Raw genomic sequence first — 14,310 nt, 5'->3', positions numbered from 1 at the left:
GGCCTACCCTACCAGATCACTTACACTCTGGAAATGTGAGCAACTGTTGGCCACCAATTGCTCCATCACAGTGAAATGTTCCTGGGCAATGTAGGATAACAGATCAACGCTTAAATACAAGGCGCATGGTAGGCCTATCTGCTAGGATTGGAAGCCTCGGATATTTTGAACTGCATAAGACTAAAATATTATTTAATAATAAAGTTATTTTGCAAGCGTGAAAGTCGTATTTCGTTAAATCTGGTTCACTGATGCCGATATTATAAAGTTATGGTGCAGTCTACCGGATAATTCATATTATTATCAGGTCGTCTGATTCAATGTGCTTAATGCTAACGTACCGTAATGCTGTCCAAATGCCAACGCCAAGTTGAAACGATTACTGTATTACTGTACTTGTTTACTAAACTGCTAGAGTATATTCAATAATACACTGAAATATTTTCACTGTATCAGAGTACGGTATTCGACATATTTATATTTCACACTCTGATTCCTGTACCTTCTATCTTTATCTTGTATGTAAAACAAGATAAAGATAGAAGGTACAAGAAAATTTATCTTATATTTAAGTGATCTAAAAATGTCAATAAGTACAAGATAAAATTATCTAATAGGTGTCACAGCGAAGGCGCAGTATTCTTACTCTATAACTCTGGCCCAGGCTGTCGAACAAGTTACTGTTTCCCAATTGTACTAATCCTTCTCATAGAAAGTTAAGAATTGTTATTCTACTCCTAAATTATCGTTTCCGTTCGTAGAACTATATATTGGTACGGTGGTCAGACTGGGTTGATAGTGTCTCTGGTATTGGTGAATTCACGTTAAAACTTTACAGAATTGAAATACAAGGAAGTACATTGAAAGAAGTGAAAGAAGAGAGTGAATTAAAATTTACAGACCAGAGTGAAATGCAAGTAGATCTACTCTTGCCTGATCCAGGTAAGACAGTTAGAGGATCAAATTTATCAAACTTGACCCTTTCAAAATGTAAATGAATTTCGTTGACCTAGCACGAAGCACTATTTTAAAGGAAAATCATCCAAAACAAGGCCACTCGAAATAATGGTTAATGGTTAATAGTTTAAAATTATATAGCACAAATTATGCTCTGTAATCACAAGTTGTAGGGGTGTTTGGAAATGTGAAATACAAAAACAAATTAAGATAAAAGTTCCAAGCCAAGCCAGTATATCCAAACCGCAATATGGGAGTACGCCCTCGTCACTAACCCCATGGATTGTTCTAATTACACCCCGGTCAGCACCTGTTAAGCACAGGGACGTATTCAGGGGGAGCCGTGGGTGCCGCTGCTGTCTTCCCCCTCACCCCCTTTGTAAAGAGTTAGAATTTTAAAGCTTGTTTTTGTTAGGCAATAGGCCTACAAATTATTTCCTGAGATCACTCAAAATGAATACTTCTCTAAAATATGTAAATGCATCAGCTCATTGGTTTTGATTTAAATGCTGTACAATTTCTTATTGACTCCTTCTACTATATGTTTGTGATCCGTGCTCTAATAGATACCCACCATAAACTTCTATCGACAAAAGTCACTCGCTAACCTGATAGTAACCCAGTTGAATATTCATTATATTAATCAATTTTCACTGTACACGATAATGCAAAAAATAACTTTTCGGGTTTATAACGACTACTGCTCAAGGAGTGGATTTAGCAAACTTACTTTAAAAGAAAAAAATTAAATTCGTCTTAAATCCGTAAATCCCAGGCCATGTCTTTTAAAATACAGAACTGTGTCGCCTTTTCGCCTTCAGCACAATTTTTAATATTATTATTAATATTATCTATTATCATAATCACCATGTTGTCATCATCATCATCATCCTCGTCAATATATAATTATGGAAAAAAAGAAAATTATTTTTAAATTTAAGTCTGAGAGTGAGAGTGTAATTTCCGGCCATCTAGCATCTAGAGGTGCCCTAATCATAAATTGTTTTACCTCAGCCCCAACCAGGTTAGGGCTGTGGTGGGTGGACCCTCCGTCTGTGAAAGTCATGCAATTCCTGGGTCACCTTTCTTTTGAATTTCCGATTCGCCACTATTTAGTTATTATAATTATTGTAATTAGGCTTACTAATATTAGGCCTATTTATGATGCGTCTATTGCAAATTTCACTTCTATCCTCTCAAAACCGTCCTTAAACTTTCAGAGTGTGCTACCTCCCAGAGCCCTTGGCGCCCCCCCCCCACCTGCTGCGGGAAGGGATAACGGCGCCCCCCCCCCTTTCAAAATCCTAGCTACGTCCCTGGATGAGCCTCGGCCATTTTGGACTCAGGCGCCTCCTATCTTAATAAGGCTAATGTGATGGGCTATAAATCAAGTGCATAACCTCTATTAATAGAGTATACTTGTACAACAAACCCACTTCTCCCATATGACTATAACCTCAAAAGAAGGATCAGAAAATTATTAGCAATTATTACGCCCAAACATAATCCATATTCTCTAAATAGAGATATAGTAATCTAATTTTATGAATCTAAGTATTTTTTTTCATTTAAAATCGTAAAAGATTTGTGTGGGTGGGTATGTATGTGAATGGGTTTTAGAAAAGACATGTTACAATTGATGGATCACCTATTAATTCTCCTACTCCAGGACTTTATTCGCTTATTTTGGAAGTAAGAGACAGAGCTATGAATACAAAATTAGCAAGAAGGTTCGTACTGTTTGACAATGTCAACCCTCCACAACTCAGGTTTGAGAACCCAATAGTTGTTCGTTCAGCAAGTGGCGAAGAAATTAATTGGTTAACGTCCATTGAAAACGTAAAACTTCTACTAGACTGGGGTAGTCGGTTTTGGAGCAGGTTCGTGCATGAGAACTCTCTTCTAAATGAAATTGATGAATACGTTGGAGTTAATGTCGGTAAGTATGGAAATAATCATATAGCCCTAAATATTAGGCAACCTAAACTGATTGAATTTAGAAGAAGTGAATGTAAACCTTAGGCCTATCATTTAGCTACAACTTCTAATCATACTGTAATAATTACCGTACTGAGATTTTTGTCCTTGCATTACTGTATTGTCATCAGTTTTCTAATACCTTGTCAATAATGTGTAGGCCTATCTAACTCACACCACATGATATTTTTAAACTTTTAATCGTTACAGAAACAATGAGTCTTGTCAGTAAACAAGATTGATTGTAAACAAAACAAAAATAGTATGTACCGATTTGAGATTGTAATAAAGCAAAATGCCATTGCTAATATATTTTATAATAATACTTATGGTTTATACATGATGATATAACTGTTTTAACTGTCACAGAATACGACCAATTTAATGGAACCAGAGGACGTCCGTCTGTCAATAATAATATGGGGATTATTCGATTTGGAATAATCTCAACAATTATAAGAGGAGATAGCATTATCAACCGACAATACCTCAACGTTCACCTAAACATAACACATGAGTTTACCTACAATGCTGATGAAATTCAAAATGGAGATGAACTCGTGTTCTTGGTGATAGCTTGGGATATATTCAATAGATCGGTTGAGGATAGTAAGTCAATCAAAGTTGAATCTACACCGCCAGAGATAATTAATTCGTCAGTAATTCAAAATGGTAGATCATTAAATCCAACTGGAAATGTTGAAGTTAATTCGCAAGATTTATTGAGGTAAGATGTTTGGGAAATTTGAGTCGGTGTTATCCCCGTTACCTGGTTCGCATCACAACCAATGTTGTTGAACTATACGACTACTGTACTAATCGTTTCTATCTACAGCTCTGACACTCCGCGCCCGTATGCAATTCAGCACGAAGATGTTATTTAGTTCAATTTTAATTTCAAATATTTGAATTACTCTACGTAGACCTAAAGTTAAGTTGTTCTAGCAGAATGCACCTTGATTAACCTTACACTTGAAACACATTTGAAACAAACATTTACGGGCTATTGTTAAATTACTTTATTTATTTTAATCAAGCATGTCTTTGAATTAATATAAATTTAAGTACAAATTTCGTATAAATTGTACAACGTACAATACTTGTTTAAAGGATGTTACTAAAAAAATACTTATACGTATATTTGATTCTAATGGTTTTAAAATGGTTTTAGCGTTAAAGTTGAAGTAGAAGAGCATGACAGTAGATTAACACAAATAGCATGGAAAGTTACCACACAGCATGTACTTTCAACGGATCCAATCGAGATTGACAAAAAAACAATAACTGTAGAAGAGGTAAATTTTAAAATTTACTCAATAGACTAATATATATAACATTAATAACATTTTTTAGAAAGATTGAAACCAACTCTTTACTGGTTATTATATAAATACTGTTTCTTATTAGTACTGTGATTGAGTACATTGTAGTAATTTTATTCGTTTCTTTTCCAGTACTGTGCAGTGGAGTCGATACTTTGTGATGTTAAAAACGGAACTTACAATTCATTAATCTATAACCTACAATTAGATTTTAGTCAAGTTCAGTCCCAAGATGGCCAGCAGTATTCGGTTGAAATTAAATTTTCGAATGAGGCTCAACTGTTTAACAAAGCGCAATTCCATGTAAGGGCTGTTTTATTATGTGTTATAAATTTATATTTCTATCAACATAATGTTTAAAAAAAACATTCAACTTCAAGACGTTGGTTTGTAATAATTTGTGTTCACACTTACACTTGACAAAATACAGGTTTTTTTTTCTATAGTACTGAAGTATTGTATTCTCTCCATGATACTAAAACCGCACATACTGTACACATTTGTAAACATAACGCTTTTTATACAAACATGACACATTGTCGTTTGTTGGACAGGCGTTCGCCGTATACACACTTCCACCTAAAAGCTTCTTTGATGAACCATAGATCATTATATTTTCAAAAGGTATTAGTCTTACATATGTACCGTCAAATTTACAATACTGTTATCCACGATATGTATCATAAGAATAAATATTACAGTGTTTACTGAACCATGAAATGTGTTAAAGCCAATAACTTATAATAAATGTTCCGGCATGTTTTATTAATTGAATTGAGGGGTGTTTTTAATTAGTTTCTGGTAACATCATCTCCAATATATTTGCCAACGGTGAAAACAGATTCAACACCAACATCATCTCCAATATATTTGCCAACGGTAAAAACAGATTCAACACCAATGATGTCGGAAACTGTTAAATCATCAAAAACAACAGGTAAGAACAATATTTGATGTATAACAAGTAAAACTTACATGATTCAAAATATCATAGATCACTATAATATTTGACTTGTCAGATTAATATTCACTCTTAAAAACCGAATGCTATTTTTAAAAACTGTTGAGAAATTCCTCTAAAGAGAGGCAAATTTTATTCCTTTTTCTTTTAATTTTTTGTATTAGAGCGATTCGAGCGAAAGTGGTCTCTTTTTCACTCCTTTCAACTTTTTGCATTTGAATATAAGAAAAATATTGTACATAATATGCTCTCAAACTGACCCCTTGACCTATTTCTAGATGATGTTGCTATTAATTCGAATCAAAGTTCGTCAACCAACGCTATCGGTGGAGGTATTGGTGGAGCGTTATTGATAATTATTATCGTTCTGATAGTTCTTCTTGTTGTTCGTAGACAACGGAAAAAACGGGTAAGGTACTGAATCTTCAAACGCCGTAGGCCTGTAGAGCTGTTATCAATAGGCCTAGTTAATTTTGAAATGTTTAATAAATGCATTAACTGTATATTCTATATATTTGTATGTATGACTGACTAGAGTGTCTTTACACATCAGTGAACAAATCTTTTTTTTTTTCTCCGCCAGGAGACCTATGTTTGTGTCTGTGGGTGTGTGTGTGTGTGTGTGTGTGTTTGTGTGTGTGTGTCACGTTTTGGTGTTTTTGTGTGTTTTTGTTTTTTTTTTGTTTTGTACGACATATCTCATAAACGGCTGCACAGACGTAACTGAAAATTACGGAGTGTTATGTCTAACCCAATGAAGAAATTATTAAATTTTGGTAACGGTCCGGAGTAGGGTGTTGATGTGAGGGCCATCTTGTCTGAGCAAACGTCCTAGACAAGATATCTCAAACCTTCAAACCTTTCGTGAAAGCTTAACCAAGTTACAAGGAAAAATTATCAAGCGTTGGTCATGATCCAAAATCAGTGGTGAACTTGAGGGTCATTTACATTTTTAAGGTTGTGCGTGTTTCTTGTGTTTAAAATATTTAAAAAAACAGCTGCACAGATCTTAAATGAATGTTACAGGAATTGTCAGGTATGACCCAATGATGGTCGTCATCCGGAGTAGGGTTGGATATGAGGAACATTAAAAGAAAAACGTCGCAACCCGGATATTTCAAAATCTGAATGAAACTTTCGTGAAAGTTTAAGCAACTCACAAGAAAGAAATTATGAAGTGTTAATGACGATCCAAATACTGGTGTTCATTTGAGAGTCATATAAATTCTATGGTCACAGACCTAAATATCTCTTTAAAAAAATCAATTGCACTAAATAACACTATCCAGAATAATTTGGCATGTTTCGAAAACGTCGTAGATTAGATACTATATTTCAAAAACTAATCAACTGATATGATAAATGAATTCGGGTGTGCATGTGAGGTCCAAAAGGCCCCAGACCTAAATATCTCGAAAATGGATCAATGGATTGAAATGACAATAGACAGAATAGTTTGTCAGGTTTAAATAAAGACGTATGTGTGTCAATGTTGGTCACGACCCGAAGAAGAATGTGGATATGAGGACAATGTAAAAATACGTTTACCGTATTATCATAGGCAGGAATAATAGCTATAATGATGAATATTTATATTAGTGCAATTACAGTAGAGATGTACAGTGTTCTATACGTACTAACTTCATTTTTTTCAGAACTTATTGGGAATATTTTTAATTCATATTTACGTTTAAACATGTGATTCTACAAACCAAATTCTCATATTTCTATTTCCATTTCAATACCAATGCATTGCATGTATTTGGTTTTTCAGCTATAAAAGTAAACTCGCCGGTAAGTTAAGCCAGAACATGTCAGGAATTGGCAGGTGTACAACTGATACAATAAAAGGCGTTCGATTCAAAAAGTAAATTGATTATATTTTGGTGTCGATTATGGCCCATTCAAAGCAAAACGTCGCAGATCAGATATCTCAAAATCTAAACAACTCCTCTAAATGAAACTTTCGTGTTAAAATACATATTTTTGAGGAAATTTTAAGAGAAAGAAATTGGTGGTGGGTGGAGATATTATTATTATTATTATTATTATTATTATTATTATTATTATTATTATTATTATTATTATTATTATTATTATTATTATTATTATCATTATTTTTATTATTATTATTATTATTATTTTCTTTCTTAGAATAACGACGAATTTGATAATATATACAGTATGCCCGACACACTTGTTGTCCAAATGAACAATAATATGGTAAGTTTTAATATTATTATTATTATTAGAATTGCCATCTCTTCCATATATATATATAATACATACATAGATACATGCATGCATACACTGGTTCTATTTCTGGCTGTTTACTACGTTTGTTTTTAGCTGTTACTTATCAAATTTGTATCGCTACCGATATCCAGCCATTGTTTAACACAGCATTGTTGTTTTTCAAGTATTTTGCCTTTTAACTTATGTATTATATTAATGATTCCTTAGAGATTTCAATTGATGATTATTACAGAGTGCAGGCGCATGTGCAACAAATGAGAAGAACACGAATGTTATCTACGACAACCATATTCAACGAGTCCGTATAAATTCATATGACAACAGATTGGCTTTTACAAACATATACACTTGCGTCAAAGAACCACAGAAGGCCGCTGCTACTAATACTGTAGTAAGTTCTGTTGATAAATGCTATAATTATTTATTGAAAATTAATTATATAAACCAACTTTTATGGTATTAGAATTTTGTTATATTTATAAGGATATTGATAAAGTTTATGCTTGTTCACAATATTGGGTATGTCTATGACCATACAGTTATTCCCATAAGGGTTATGCCTATACATATGGATTATGCTCATATGGACTATGCATTAATATGTGTCCATAGGCAAGGTTGTACCGTAAATGTATAAAATTATATAAAAATCTGCATTTACATCCTCTATGGTTGTGCTAGTCGAGAAGAAGGAGCGGTAAAGTGAGGGACCGCTAACGTGTGTCTGTAGTATAAAACTCGATCCACACTATCAAATGTTATGGACAAATTTGTGACGGGCCCACGTATGGGCATATGACATTTTCACATATAATTTCCTAGTGTGAACATAGCTTTAGGAATTGTATTTTTGTCATTGTTAGTTCAATACTTTGTTAAACAACAACAAACAAAAAACATTCATTGACATATTCAATTTACAAGAATGGGTGGGTATAGAAGTCGATGTCGCAAGTTTTAACGACACCTGAAGAAAACAAGATACATGTAAAACAAAGAAATAGTACAGAACTAAGTGTCAGTGTTGAGCGACTATTATTTCCACTACCTAGGATATCATTCCTAATGTATGTATTCATTATCATTATCTTCATTATTGTTTTTTGGGAGGTTGGAAGTTGGGAGGAAAGTCATTTGATTTGGTCTTAAAGTCATTCCATAATCTTTCCAATGAGAGATGGTCCTTTTCACAAAGATTGATCGTTTACGTTTAGTCTACTAAGGTGGGAGGTGCCATACATGGGAGTGAGGAACAGACTATTTTCCCATTGCCTAATTCTCGGGATTCTGGATATTTATTACTTCTGTACCATGTCTGGATTTAATTTAAATATTTATTACTCTCTTCCTAAAACAGAAAAATTAAAATAAAAAAGCATTAAAATAATCGATAAAATTGGAACTCATGAATACATGAATATATAAAATAAAAGTAGAATCTGTATAAACAGCAAATACGAAATAAAGAGTGGCTATAAATGGTTTTTGCTTCTAGGATGACTATGAAGAACCAATGGATGATACGATTGAATTTCCGCGAGAGAATCTAGAAATTGGAGATCAAATTGGAGAAGGTGCATTTGGAAATGTGATGAGAGCACGCGCATTTGGCATTAAAGAACAAAAGAAATGGACAGTAGTAGCTGTTAAGAATCTTAAGGGTAATAACACTATTATTAGCACTACACAATCTAGTGGTAGTAGTAGTAGCGGCAGCAGCAGCAGATGCGACAGCAATAGCAGAAGCACTCAGTGTAGAAAAACATTATTATCATTGGGTCCTAGCTAGAAGTAGGTACTTGTGTCGCTAGGACCCAGTAAAGAGGTAGAAAAAAAATTTTAAAAAGACAAAAATAAACTAAAGATGAATATAATAATAATAATAATAATAATAATAATAATAATAATAATAATAATATGATGAATATGAATATGAATATGCATCCATTATAAACAAAGTTATAAGCGTATTTTTACATTTTAGGTGGTACACCGAGATTTGGCTGCTCGAAACGTTCTTGTCGGAGAAGACGTTCATGGAAAGAAAAGTTGTAAGATATCAGACTTTGGACTTTCACGTGAGATTCTGACAAAGTCTCAACATCGGCAGTCTATTCACACGGTATATATTCCTGTCTCTTATACACATCTGTAGCAACAGTAGCAGCATCATTAGTTGTAGCAGCCGTAATAGAAGCATCAGCAGTAGTAGCAGTAGTAGAAGCAGCAGTAATAGTAGTAGAAGTAGTAGCAGCAGTAATAGTAGTAGTAACAGCTGCAGTACGTAATAGGCCTAGTAGTGGCAGCAGCAGCAGTAGGCGGAGGAACAGTAGCAGCAGCAGCAGAAGTTGTAGTACCAGCAGTAATAGCAGCAACACCACCACCAGCAGTAGCAGCAGTAGTAACAGTAGTAGCAGCTGCTGTAGTAGTAGTAGTAGTAGTAGTAGTAGTAGTAGTAATAGTAGTAGAGTGGTAGCAGCAGCAGTAGTAGTAGTAGTAGTAGTAGTAGTAGTAGTAGTAGTAGTAGTAGTAGCAGCAGCAGCAGCAGCAGTATTAGTAGCAGCAACAATTTTTGTGTGAAATAAAAGTTGATTCTAGGTTTTTTGATATTCACATAATTTTAACGGTATTGATATTGGTACATAATATTTCGTCTTAAACATTTAAACCTAAATTTGCATGATTATTTTATCGTTGATTTAGATGTAAATAAGAAGCCCGAGTTTACACGTGAACTACAGATGTTGCGAAAGCTTTCCCCTCATCCAAACCTTGTTACCCTGTTGGGTATATGTAGCCACGAAGGTAAGAAAAAACAAAGTTAATAAGTTCTAAAATTATGTTATACTCACTAAGAAAGTCTCAATGTTCTTCATAAGTTTTTTTTTCTCTCTATGTAGTTCCTTATATTTTAATCATATAATGACTTCAATATTGTGCTTAATTCCACGTTTATTCTTTTAAACTATACATTGTTGTTATTCTTAACTTGATGTTTCACAATTTACATCCGTTTTTCTTGATATTTCAATGTTTATAGACTAAATCTAGAGTTTTAAATCTTGTTCGACTGTACAATGTTTTTCCTCATTTGTATGTAGCGAATTGGTGACGGGCCCCAGTGCAAGATAGTTGCCAGGCCCTAAAAGGCACCTGACCCAGACCCAGAAACATAGCCTTAGGGAGTCTACATTTGCGAAACTCTTAATGCCTACATTACATCAAAATGTTTAAAACGGATACGGCATTGTAAAGAGCATAAATATTTATAAAATATTCGGAAACATATTCAAGGATATTGTAAACAAAATATAATCAATTCATATATATTTTATCGTTAAGGTTGAGAATGTTTAGGGGTCTCTGATAAAGTATAACATTAACATATTAAAGTCCTTGCGGTAAACCACGTAGTGTGAAGAACTGCTGTTTTGTTGAGAATGTCTCGACGTTTTGATTGATATTATTTTCATGATGACGATTGAAGCAACTCAATAGAAAAGTCGAGATATTCTCAACAAAAAAACTTTTTTAGAACTGTCTAGGCATGCAAACCTTCAAAAAATCTAATATTGACAACAAGAGAACAATCAATGACATGATTTCAATGAAGTAAAACGTATTCATGAAGTATGATGACCTGACGCGATTAAAAAACGTGCAGAATATTAGTTGAACCAACTTTAAAATAGGTCTATCAAACAAAAACGTGCGTGCTGATATTTCAATTGCTTTAGAAATATGCTTTCAAAAAGTGTTTTAGTGCTTCGTACTAGGGTACGAAGCATATGTAAATTGCCTAATGGAAGAAAATAATTCAATGCATATATATATATTATGTTTACTTGTTTAGGCTGTTTATTCTAATCTCACCCAGCCTATTGTTTCCAATCATGCTTGCATGAAATTCTCACTTTATACCATCTAGCTTTTTCTACCCTAATGTCATCTTACTTGCAGAGTTTGGTGGTACCAATATAGGTAAATGTTAATGAATATAATCTATAATTAAGGCCTCTAAAACCTAATTATTATTGAGTGGAAAATTTAAGCAGGAATTTTTAAAGTTATAATTTTTAGATCTGCCTATTGAACGGGGCCCCAATAGCCCGGGCCCCAATTCTTTGCACTGGCTGCACTGCCTATACCTACGCCACTGTTTGTCGTATTTGATGTTTCCATACTGTTGCATGTTGGAAATTTTCGTCATTGTAGATCCATTTTACTTGATCTTTGAATACGCCAGTCACGGTGATTTGAAGAATTTTCTTCAGACGCAACAATCCATCATTAGAAAGAAAATGTCGTTACCTGAATTGACACCACGTGATCTGATCATGTTTGCTAATGATATTGCCAAGGGAATGGCGTTTCTTGCCTCAAAGAAGGTAAGATTACAGGAGAAATGTATACAAACTATAACGTCACCTCAGCAATTAATTTATCGTCTATATTTCATTCATATAACATTTATGTCGATAATAATGCCAAACAGATACAATTATAACAGTACAAAAAAATGACAAAAAATGGGAAAAAAACATTATTATCATTGGGTCCTAGCTAGAAGTAGGTACTTGTGTCGCTAGGACCCAGTAAAGAGGTAGAAAAAAAATTTTAAAAAGACAAAAATAAACTAAAGATGAATATAATAATAATAATAATAATAATAATAATAATAATAATAATAATATGATGAATATGAATATGAATATGCATCCATTATAAACAAAGTTATAAGCGTATTTTTACATTTTAGGTGGTACACCGAGATTTGGCTGCTCGAAACGTTCTTGTCGGAGAAGACGTTCATGGAAAGAAAAGTTGTAAGATATCAGACTTTGGACTTTCACGTGAGATTCTGACAAAGTCTCAACATCGGCAGTCTATTCACACGGTATATATTCTGTTCTGCATTCACCCATTCATTTTTATGCAATGACATAAGTTAGCTAATTACAGTAATATTTTATTTGTCAATGTTTGTATATCTTAAAGGTTGTATTTTTTTATTAATCACTCCCAGTTGAATATATTTCCTCGATTTTTAAATAAAGTTATATAAAGATAATTGATTACTTCATGGATCGGTTAATTTATTGGTCTAGATTAATTGATTTGAAAGATTGAATGATTAATTGACTGACTGACTAGCCGACTGATCAATGGAGTGTCATACGGATTTTACGGATTGTTTCAATGTCTGATCGAATGTATTAAGGGATTGACTGATTGATTGATTGATTGATTGACGGGGGCCTATATATGAATGAATTTACTAATTTAAAGTTTATTACAAATTGTCTATGTTTCAGGAGGGTTTGCCGGTTCGATGGATGGCCTACGAGTCATTATTTGAAGGTGTATACACAAGCATGAGTGACGTCTGGTCTTTTGGAGTTGTTATCTGGGAAATAGTCACTTTAGGTAGGTTCTTACAGAAAGTGTGTAGTATTTACATAACCGTAAACTATCACAAAGTTAGTGATGCATCTCATTTTTGTTATATATGGATGTCCTTAAAGGCCACAGCAGGCTTATGTGAACATGACAAATGGTGCTTCACCAAACATAGGCTGCCTGTTACCTATTCAACATTGTGTAGTATAATCTTAATATATTTTGTCGTGTTCTGTGTTTTGAATGATTTGTTAGGCTCTAGACAAATTATTTTACGCATGATTCGACGACAACTAGTTCGCAGAAGTAGGCAATGATGATATTGTAAAATCATTATTAAACGACAATCTAAAAACTAATATAAATGATCCTATCTATCATATTTTAAAGGAGCAAGACCATATTCCGAAATGACTTCTCGACAAGTATTGACCAACTTACAAGCCGGAAACAGGCTAGAAAAACCAAGCCATTGTAGTGATTACCTGTTAGTATTGTTTACAGTTGATTCCAAATGAGGCGTAAGCCATTATGTTAATGTTTAGGTCTCTTTACTTTATTATCATAGGAACACACTTGCGGAAAGCTAGAATGTGTGGGCAACACATTGTAGACATACTATCAAACACACTTTTCCAGAGGCCGTATTGTTTATGTCAGGGAACAGTGAAATTACAGTAATTTCATTGTTCCATGCTTAATGTACATTAACTTAAATCACTTAAAAAAATTCACTGTGAGAGCTCTGGATAGATGTAGACATGTACCTTTGATTTTTGACACCTTTACTCTGCCCGGTATACTTGGTAGGAAACACTGGTTCTAACCCATCTCCAAATCCCTTACCTGTTAGCTCCAAGCGCCACAGGTAGCGGTAGCACAATAACCCTGAACTCGCATCATAATTTTGCTGAATTACGTATGGAATAATTGATCTCCATTTTAAGTCCTTACCCGAGACGATGTGGAGATATTATAATTTAAGTAAGCCATGTCTAATTACTTTCAGATTTTTATTCGTGAACCATTGGAACTTGATAATGCTATATTTTTATTTTCAAGAAAAACGAAAACGGCCAAAAAATAATGTTTCTTTTTGGAACAAATCCATTTAAAATACAGTAATCATTTAATCTATATTTAAGATACTTGTTTTTCCCGTATTGTTGTTTTATCAAGATGTTTGATTTATCGATAAAGTATTATACGTAATCCTCTGAGAAAGTGTATCTTTATATTTAACTTTCTTTCGCCGTTTCTTTACTTTCGAGCTTTCCAGGAGGAAAATGATCAACAATGAATCAAAAGTTGAACAATCAACATTATGCAGATATTTAAGTAATTTGAAAACAAAAATAGTCATCAACTAAATCGAATGATTTAACAGAATCGCTAAAGACTAGGCCACAAATGTTAGAGGCAATATCAGTTTTGTGA

The 14,310-nt window shown here is 33.6% G+C and overlaps 1 protein-coding gene across 1 annotated transcript in view; it reads left to right on the top strand.

The window, feature by feature from the left end:
• Nucleotides 1–14,310, top strand: part of LOC117112291 — a 26,048-nt gene that overhangs the window by 6,407 nt on the left and 5,331 nt on the right. The window contains exons 8-22 of the mRNA XM_033255358.1: nt 762–942; nt 2,627–2,896; nt 3,304–3,661; nt 4,106–4,229; nt 4,389–4,559; nt 5,052–5,193; nt 5,496–5,626; nt 7,372–7,440; nt 7,706–7,864; nt 8,969–9,134; nt 10,177–10,278; nt 11,689–11,861; nt 12,233–12,370; nt 12,789–12,900; nt 13,264–13,360. Of these exons, the coding sequence (XP_033111249.1) occupies nt 762–942; nt 2,627–2,896; nt 3,304–3,661; nt 4,106–4,229; nt 4,389–4,559; nt 5,052–5,193; nt 5,496–5,626; nt 7,372–7,440; nt 7,706–7,864; nt 8,969–9,134; nt 10,177–10,278; nt 11,689–11,861; nt 12,233–12,370; nt 12,789–12,900; nt 13,264–13,360 (2,393 nt within the window). The remainder of the gene's footprint in view (nt 1–761; nt 943–2,626; nt 2,897–3,303; nt 3,662–4,105; nt 4,230–4,388; nt 4,560–5,051; nt 5,194–5,495; nt 5,627–7,371; nt 7,441–7,705; nt 7,865–8,968; nt 9,135–10,176; nt 10,279–11,688; nt 11,862–12,232; nt 12,371–12,788; nt 12,901–13,263; nt 13,361–14,310) is intronic.

Source organism: Anneissia japonica, unplaced genomic scaffold (genome assembly GCF_011630105.1).
Source record: "Anneissia japonica isolate Jap-2015-1 unplaced genomic scaffold, ASM1163010v1 scaffold1709_len327053_cov138, whole genome shotgun sequence".
Classification (NCBI taxonomy): domain Eukaryota; kingdom Metazoa; phylum Echinodermata; class Crinoidea; order Comatulida; family Comatulidae; genus Anneissia; species Anneissia japonica.
This window is presented reverse-complemented; position numbering and strand designations above follow the sequence as displayed.